The 9973-nt window shown below is 32.9% G+C and overlaps 1 protein-coding gene across 1 annotated transcript in view; it reads left to right on the top strand.

Moving 5' to 3' along the window:
• Positions 1-6300: 6300 nt before the first annotated feature.
• Positions 6301-9973, top strand: part of LOC106688507 (1,5-anhydro-D-fructose reductase) — a 10431-nt gene continuing 6758 nt past the window's right edge. Inside the window, exon 1 of the mRNA XM_014433000.3 lies at positions 6301-6459. Within this exon, the coding sequence (XP_014288486.1) occupies positions 6385-6459 (75 nt within the window). The 5' untranslated portion in view covers positions 6301-6384. The remainder of the gene's footprint in view (positions 6460-9973) is intronic.

Consider the following 9973-nt stretch of genomic DNA (forward strand, 5'->3'; position numbering starts at 1 on the left):
TTCCTTAATGTGTATTTCTAATACGAAAACCAAATCTCCTTATTTGATAGTAATCATTTAAAATTTTTAAGAAATATTTAGTTAAAGATAGAGAGCTGTGATGGCACATATTATTTTGCTTTATTTTAGTTAAGTTTAAAAGTTCTTGACACTAGATAAGTTAAGATATGGCGATGTGCAAATGGTATCCTATCTTCAAAACAATAAGTTTGAGTTAATTTCCTCCTTTACTTTTTCTTTACCAAACATAAAATAAAACCTTGAACTGTTGATATTTATTTCGTTTTATACGTTTTTTTTTTATAACAAAATTTTAAAAACATTAGTTTTATTTGGAAATATTCCAACAGAAAATATGAGCCAGCAAGTAACTTAAATCTATAATATAATTAAATTGAGGTATAATTAAATTATCATTAGAAATCAACCATCAAATATTTAAATTCTTCATTTAACTGATTGTGAGTCATTGTTATGTTATGTTAATATTTGTTCCTAAGATCATTTCCTCGGTACCCTCTCCTTCCCCAATCATTTCCTCTTTACCCTCTCCTCCTTCCATCATTTCCTCTCTACTCTCTCCTTCTTCCATCATTTCCCCTTTACCCTCTCCTTCTTCCATTATTTCCCCTTTACCCTCTCCTTCTTCCATCATTTCCCCTTTACCCTCTCCTTCTTCCATCATTTCCTCCCCCTCCGTTTCGAGTATTCCATCAACCCATTCTCAAAAAGTCATGAAAAACCTCTGTCTCCTACCCGAAAACAGAACAAGACTGAGGCTAAACCTCCTCCAGATTTTCCTAAATCTACTACTTCGGAAATAACCACTACAAATGAAGTTTTTGTTCCTCACGATAGAACAGACAAGTCACAAGTAGAATGGACGAAAGTCGAAGAAAGAAGAACAAGAAGTAAAACAAGAACATAGAGCCAAGAAAAAATAGAACACGATTAATAAGTAAAATAAAGTCGATAGTAATTTACTGTAACTTTTGCTATTTCAAACTGACTTTTATTTGTCTAAAATATTCCGAACTAAACCAATTTTTAATCACTATTAATGTTTACTTCATCAATTTCCAAATATTTTCTCTATTTATCCATGTAAAGTAATTTTTTATCTTCTTATTTTATTTTTATGTCATTACTACAACGGAATTGTAATGGACTTAAAACTCATTTTAATGATCTAAAGATTCTGATTAGAGATATAAATCCATTTTTATAGCACTCCAGGAAACTAATCTTTCAAATCATGACGAAAGAAATTTAAAAATTTTAAAATATATAGGAAAGATGGGCCGTATATAAACCATGGCCAACACGGAGTACTTCCTGCCGTCAACCAATCAGTTTATTCCGAACCAATCCAAATAAATACTCATCTCCAAGCTAAAGCAGTTAAAATCCATATAAATTTTACCTTCTCAGTATGTAACCTATATCTACCACAGGATCACTTAATTGAAGACCAACACCTTTTAGACATATTTAATGAACTACCACAGCCTGTGCTTTTTATGGGGGACCTGAATGCCCATTCGCCGCGGTGGGGTTCTCGAAACCTTAATACGCGAGGCAAAGTAAAAGGAAAATTCATGGACAATACTAATCTCCTTCTACTTAAGACAGGGGAACATACTTTCCTTAGCTCCAGCTATGGGACTTATTCAGCAATTGATCTTACACTCGGTAGACCAACGTTGTATAATTCTGTAGATACTTACTAATTTACACTGCAGTGACCATTTCCCACTTCATATAAAATTTAAAGCAATGAATCATATACATACCAAGCCGAAATGGGTGCTAAAAAGAAGCAGATTGGACTCTTTTTACCTCCCTTGCCTCTCCACCAGAAATTGATCCATCTGATATGGACACTGATAGAGGTTGTAAAGCCCTTACTAACAACATTATAAAGGCTGAAAAGCCATCTCCACATCAAAATCCAATGCAATAAAAAAATTAAATATATTACGCTTTCTTAGCGGCATCTCTTGGGGCTCAGACAGACAAACACTTATGAAACTATACCAGACTCTGATATGCTTGAAGATGGACTATGGATGTTTCATTTACGGCTCTGCCAGACAGCGAATCCTTGCCAGACTAGATGCGGTTCATCATACAGGGATACGTATCGCAACCGGTGCTTTTCGCCCCATTCTTAGTCTGTGTTCTGAAGCTGGACTACCTCCTCTTTTATTCAGAAGGAAAAAACTGGCGATAAACTATATTTCAAAACTATATCCTCAAAACGATCACCCTACGCATAAATACATTTTCAAACCTAAATATTCAAATTTTTTTAGAAATAAAATAAATTCAACACTCCCGTTGGCAGAAAGAACACATACTGCTAATGAGTTCTTTAAAGAAATATCTCTGTACATGCCGGAAGTCCTCAATCCTCAATCAATGGATACACAGGCTACCAAATACAATGCTCCAATTACCCCGATTTTCCAAAGGTAGTACGTCACCTACTGAATATAGAACTAGGTTCTCACGTCTTTGTCAAAATATTCCTGATCCTTTTTTATATATACTGATGGATCAAAATCTGACGAATCTACAGCATCCTCTTTCATCACAAATAACTCAACCCATAAAATAAAACTGCATAAATTATCCAGTGTATATACAGCTGAATTCATGCAATAGCCTCAGCACTCCACTTCTCCATGACAGTAACGAATACTAACATAGTTATCATTACCGACTCTTTAAGTTCACTAAAAGCCATGAAGATCATTTACCCAAAAAACCCGGCAATCACAAAAATTCACAATTATACCAACATGCTCGAAAACTTGGGAAAAACTGATTTCTTTATATGGGTGCCGGGTCACGTGGGGATCGCTGGAAATGAACTGGCGGACACTGCAGCTAAACAAGCACTTGCTCTTCCAGGTCAGGGCGCGGCCATTCTGACACCCCAAGAAATAAGTCTTCCAATGAAAAATGAAATATCATCTAGTTGGCAAGCCATGTGGGATGAAAGCGCGCCAATCAAATTAAAAACTATTAAAAAAAAACATTAAACCATGGACCACATCAAACCGTTCCAATCGCAGGGAGGAGGTAGCTAATGCCAGATTGAGAATAGGCCATACAAGTTTAACTCATACATATCTGATCAGTACGTAGCCACCGCCAAATTGTCAATACTGTAACAGTGTACTTACGATCAGTCACATATTTGAGAAATGTCATTTTTATTTCGCGAACTTGAGTAGATTGGGAGTAGGACCGAGTGTATCGGATGCTCTGAATGATGTCCAGAAGAACGTGGAAATGGTATTGGTTTTTTTAAAAAAAGGAATGGCCTTTTGATTAAGATTTAAACCAGAAAATCTGTTATACGTAATAAAAAATACCAAAAGAAGTAATTATTTAAATTTTTTTCCGAAATTATTTTAAGAGACAAATAAACTGAATTAGAATTATAAATATAAATGAAATAGAATTATAAAGTGCGAAACATGGGCGTTAATGACCTCAGGGTTTTACGCTCTAAAGCCCCAGACAACAACAGCAATGTGGGAAATTATAATATTCTTCCATGAAACCCTCTTCCTTCCCCTCAAGGATTTATAGGCCTCATCCGAAATCCAAAGTCTGTTACAACGATAACGCATGCTCCGGCCAGTCAGAAGTGATTTTCAATCAAAGAATGGGACATCGACTACAAAAAACATCGATGTTTTAATATCTCGTTGCTTACAATACATTACCCAAAATACATCGATGTTTTTGAACAAATATTTCAGAAACGTTAGTTCTGTTCCAACGATGACGCATTCTACGGTCTGTAAGAAGTGGTTTTTGAAACTAAGAATCCGACATCGACTACTAAGAACATTGATGTTTTAAAATGTAGTTGTTTACAATACATTACCCAAAATACATCGATGTTTTTTGAACACCTATTTCAGAAACATTTTGGGTAATGTATTGTAAACAACTATATTTTAAAACATCAATGTTCTTTGTAGTCGATGTCGGATTCTTAGTTTCAAAAACCACTTCTTACAGGCCGTAGAATGCGTGATCGTTGGAACACCTTATGTTACTGAAATAGTTGTTCAAAAACATCGATGTATTTTGGGAAATGTGTTGTAAGCAACGATATTTTAATATAGAACATCGATATTTCAAATCATAGATTTTTTTTTTTGTCAATGTTGCATTCTTTGTTTCAAAAACCACTTCCGCCTGGCCGGAGTATACATCGTCGTTGAATCAGACCTTAAGTTACTGAAATGGTTGTTCAAAAACATCGATGTATTTTTGGCAAAGATTTGTATGCAATGATATTTTAATATTGAGCATAGAGATTTGAAAACATCGATGTTTTTCTATCTAGTCGTAATTTATCTTTATCACATCGTTAGCGTGAAGGTTGGATGTACTTTTTTATCCCTCCACATTGTTAATAGGAATATGTTTATACTGTAATTTTTTTGTTTTCATTTAGTTACTTTTGTAAAAAAAAAAATAATGAAAAATTGTGACAAACATCGATGTTAAAAAAACGGGCTTAAAAACAATGATGTCGCATTCCTACTCTGCATACATCCTTCCAGTAATGCCCCTCCAAACCCAATTCCACTAAATCAGTTTTAACGCAATCCTCCCATCTACGTTTCAGTCTACTCCTTGGAAGTTTACCCGTTGGTTCAATATATGGTTCAACTTTTTAAAAATTATTTTTTTCCATTTTTTAAAATTATTTTTTCTTAAATTAATCCTGAATTGATTTTTAGTTTGAATCGATAAACAAAAGCGAAACACAGGTTTTATGGCCTGGTTTTATTTAAACATTTGCTGAGGATTATGGTAATGATTGGAGGAGATGGAGATTGTGCTAGAGGATTAGGATGATAATTGAGGTTCTTCTGAAAGTTTGATAATTTGGATGGCATATTAAGGTCATGATGTAAGATCATGTTGGTGACATAATAAACTGCACCGATTATAATCCGAAGGTCATGAGACCGAATGGGTATGTACGATACAGGAGTGGAATAGACGGTGGGTAGCAAGCCAGAAGGGCGCTACTTTGAGAAAATTCTTCCCTACCGTCCTTTCTAGATTGGCTAAATGGGATCTCCCAGACTATTGGGTCTCACAGATCCTAACAGGACACGGGGGGTTTCGGGGAAAGCTCAGAGCTTTGGGAAGAACATCGACCCTTGGTGCCCAACGTGCGGAGTTCCTGAAACAGCAGACAACATAATAATAGATTGCTCTGCCATGGAAGGACACCGAGCCAGGCTGTCGAGAAAGACCGAGATTTACGCCCTCGCCGAGTCGGACTTTCCCTGTTTGATAGAAGAAGAGAATTATCCCTTCGTCAGGGAGTTCATTTACGGGTGGAAGGAGGTGGTGAGTCCCACTCATTTCACGATGGGAAGAGCTTGACCGCCCAACATCGGCGAGCCACCAGAAGAAGAGGAAGCTGACCCAGACTGGGACCAGGAGGGCTGGACCAGCCTGGTAACTGCAGGAGGCACCCAGAGGGATGCAGTGGACAAGGTGCAGCTCCATCAGTAAGGCGCTAAACCTAGCGCTGGGCTGCACCACAGTAAATTTAAAAAAATGAATACTTAATAAAAGGATAAAAAAAAAAATGGTGACCCTTGGGAGTAGTGGCATGCGCAAACCCCAGCGCACTACCCCACTGCTCCCGCACCCCGTATGCAAAAAATGTCAAGGGAAGAAATATTAATTAAAAAAAAAAAAAAAAAGTATGTACGATGTTCGATAATTATCCTACAGTTAAGTACGTAGATCGAAATCTATGGTAAATAACGACATTTATTATAATCGGTACATTAATATATATTACTTCTAAATGAATTAAAGGAAAGATTTAGATCTATTTTAAACAAAATCGTTACATTTCCAGTCTCATTTTTTTATTTCCTAAATTAGTAGTTCTTATAAGCATTCTTCGTCATATCTAATTATAAACCTACTGTACTACCAACTAATCTAAGTTTAAGAAAGCTTAGAATATTACATATATTTTAACGACTTAGAAGCAAAAAACGAAAAACTACTCATGTTATTTATTGCTTCAAATGATAAATTATTAACACAAACACATCTGTGTGATTTTATCAGAAGAGAAATTAAACTGTATTTTAGGATTAAGTGGTAAGGAATTATATCAATAAAGATATATCAATAAGATCGTGAACGTAAAATATTCTCTAAACAGAGCGAATTAAACCTATATGCTACCTGATAAAAAAGAGATAAGGTTATCTATAGGGAGTCTATTAACTTTGTTTGATTTTAGAGTAGTCGTTTGCTTGCTCTGTTACGTCGTACAACGAATCCAAGACTTGGCTTTATCCAGAATCTGGAAGTATGGAGTACCATCCTGGAAGTTGTATCGTAGCTGGAGACATGAGAATACCAGTCATTAGCATTACTACCTGGAAGGTGAGCTGTTTTGATTCAAAAAGTCAAAATATCAATCGGGTTACTTACTCGGGATAACATTGCTTTAATAACGTTAAAAGTTTAGTATGGCACACTAATTGTTGTCCATATTTTCTAAGAATTCCCATATTTCACATCGCTCCTCAGTGGCTTAGGATTAAACCCTAATATTTCAAAAAGCCCACAGAGACGATGATAAAATTAGTATTTAAAGTTGTATGGTTTACTGACACAAATATAACATAGAACAGACAAAAAAAAACATAATAATAAAATATAACAAAAATAATAATAAACCAATAAAATTAAACAAATGTAAATAAAGTATAAATGGCGTTAATGAAAAATAATGTTTTACGCTTCTAAAAAAAAACAAAAAAAACTAAATGTAGTGAAAGCCGCAAAAGGGTTAGGATAGAGAGAGAAGTACAACTTCCGATTCTAAATTTAGTTGAATTTTTTTTTCAAATTTACTTCTTTTTTTTTTCTTTCTTCTCGAATAATAGATGCCCCAGTTCAGCAACAAAGTATCTCAAAAAATGGTTATTTTGAGATATGCATGTACTATTACCAATAAAGTATAGATAAAACAGTAAAATCTAAGAAATATTTTTTTACATAGATTTTATGACACTTTTTTTTCTATAATTATGTGTTTTACTGTATAGACCTTAACCTTATTACTAATATTACATGCATATCTCTTAATAACCATTTTTTGATCCAGAAAAAAATTATATGAAGTGTCTTGAAACCCAAAATGAGTAGTCCTTATCCATATTCAAATTTTTGGAAATAAAAAAATAAGTAAGAAAGATTAATAATTAATTATAATACAATAGATTAATTTAGTCTCATCATTTTTTTATTAATTTATTTTATCACTAATATTTTGGCTAAAATTGTCATTATCAATGATAATCCATTAATTAACAGATTTAATTAAAATCTTATTATTAAATAATAATAATTCTTGATATTATTATTATTAATTCTAAGAATACCGTAATTTTCAATTTCACACAGCCTCACAATATCACTAAAAAATTTGTAAGCTATTCCGCTCAAGTCAATATAATATAGTCAATTAACTAATAAAATATACCTTAAAAAGTATATATGATTTCCCTTATTGTGTTTTATAGGCTAATTAACAGTAGTCATATTAGACTTGAGCATAATAGTCTAAAAAAAATTGTAGTGATTAATGTGAGGTTATGAAATTAAAAATTAAGGAATATAAATTTAGAATTGATAATATTTTTAAAATGTCGATAATAGATGTTAATTAAAGCCGTTAATGATAATGGAAAGATTAGCCAATACTTGGAGATTTGAAACAAATTAATAAAGAATGTCATGGCTAAATACTAAATTTTTTTTGAGCCTTCAGTACAATAGTAATTTTAAATCAATTAAATATAATTATATACATAATTTGGATTTATTTTAGACTGAATTTATATAGAATAAAATCTTCTACTTTTATATACTTCAACATCTGAATTAAAATTTAAAAAAGAATGTTAATGCCATATTTTCTTGTTACCTTGTAAATAATTTGTAAATAATATTTGAGTTGTATTAGAGTTTAATTTATTTTTATTTATGTCATTTTATTTGTATTTAGTTATTTGAGAAGAAAAATATGTAATTATATTTGTGTGTTATAATGAGTAATAGAGACAGTTGCTAAGGGTTGATAATCGTCGCTAAGACGTTACCTAGCAACGGACCGACCATCTTCGCTTTTAGTGGAGTTCCGGCTAATTAGTGACCATGGCCGTGTGTAACCAGCCCTGTCTTCGTTAATTTTGGGTATTATTTATTGACATTTTGAGTGTGCTAACAGACATTACAGTCCGAAACTAGACCTTATCTGCGTTTCGGCTTGAATATAAATTATTGTTAATTAGTCGGCTCGCATAATACATTAAAATAACTAGACCCTGGTGCCCTTAATAAGTGCCAGTGTGGCCATCTTGGCTTTTGGGACATTTCGTCTGTTCATGAGCCAAACCACCATCCTTGGACCATCGCTGCTGTGTATTTAGCTTCAGAGCTGCGACCTATACATCTCGTCAGCACTCTACCTCTGACCTATTGGAATGGATCAACTTTTGGTCAACCAGTATTTATTTTACATATTTATTTGTTTTGTTTTTTTTGGAAATTAGTTTGTTGTCATCTTCATAATTTATTTAGCTAGTTTTATTTTGTTTAAGGTGTTTTTTTTTTATTACTTGTATTCATTGTTTTAGCCATATTTTGTTTATTTTAGATTAAGTTTTCAAAATCTTTAAATTGACCAAATAAATGTTTATATCCAAACCAGTTTGTTGTTTGTTCACTTTAAGCCTAACATAGTCGATTTGAGGTGGCTTTAACAAAGAAACATCCTTTTTTTAATATCAAAAATAAACATATACATACATATATATTCCATATATATAAAAAGATTCGGTTCTTTCGATTGGTAATTTTTAATCTTTTTTACACCTGTCAAATCATAAAACTTATATATTATCATAAATACTATTCCTGGAACTATTTGTTATTCATATATTTATTTTTCTTGTTTTTCTCAGTCGTTCTTTGATACTGGGCCATTTTAATTTTTTTTTTCTTAATATTTTGAATATTTATAAAAACTTTACCAATATAGATTGTCAGCTTTCCCTTCTACCCATTATTCACCTTTTGTAAGGTTTATTTATTATTCACCTTCATAAAGTTTATTTATACTTTACAAATGTATCTAGAGTAATTTGGTAGTTGAAAAATTGTTATGGTTTTAACTTATTTGACAATCGGGTTTTTACTTCTCATTTTTTATTATTAGAACACCCCATCACATGATGAAGACTTTTTTTATTTAGGAAAATTCTACCAAGATGCGGTTGGCATTCTTAGGTTTACTGATAAATAAATAAATGAAGTTCCAGGTTCATCGCACCTGACAATGGTAGATGTTTCAGGCCAACTATTTAAAAATCCACAATATAGCAGATAGCATAAGATGCCCTCATTTCTCCAATAGGACCTACCGCCTTATTCCACATTCACTGTTGGGTTCCACATTCGGTAGTTTAGAATGATTGCTTCCCTAAGCTATATTGCTTTGAGCCTGTATTGAGAATCTGATTTGTCTTATCAAAGTTTCTCTTGCTACACGATCAATGGTTCTCATTTGGTTACTGCCACCTATTCAATCCGAAACAGCTTAAGATGGATTCATCATTTTCCCATATACCGCCTTGGAGTGGAATTCTAATAAAATCTATATTCCTACCAATACATATCGTTTTTCCAAATAAGTTTCATAATTTTAAATATTACAACAGAATTATATCAAGACAACTTAAAAAAAAAATGTTATTATAGCCTGCTTCTAAGTCCCCGAAATTGAAGCGCTGGCTTTTGTTTGTTTGTTTGGTTGTTTAGTGGCGCCAAACTTCATTGGCCATCAACGCCATTTATATTTTATTTAATTTTGCTAATATTCGTTAAATTT

The sequence above is a fragment of the Halyomorpha halys genome, unplaced genomic scaffold, assembly GCF_000696795.3.
Source record: "Halyomorpha halys isolate HHAL.00 unplaced genomic scaffold, Hhal_1.1 Scaffold1144.1, whole genome shotgun sequence".
Lineage (NCBI taxonomy): Eukaryota > Metazoa > Arthropoda > Insecta > Hemiptera > Pentatomidae > Halyomorpha > Halyomorpha halys.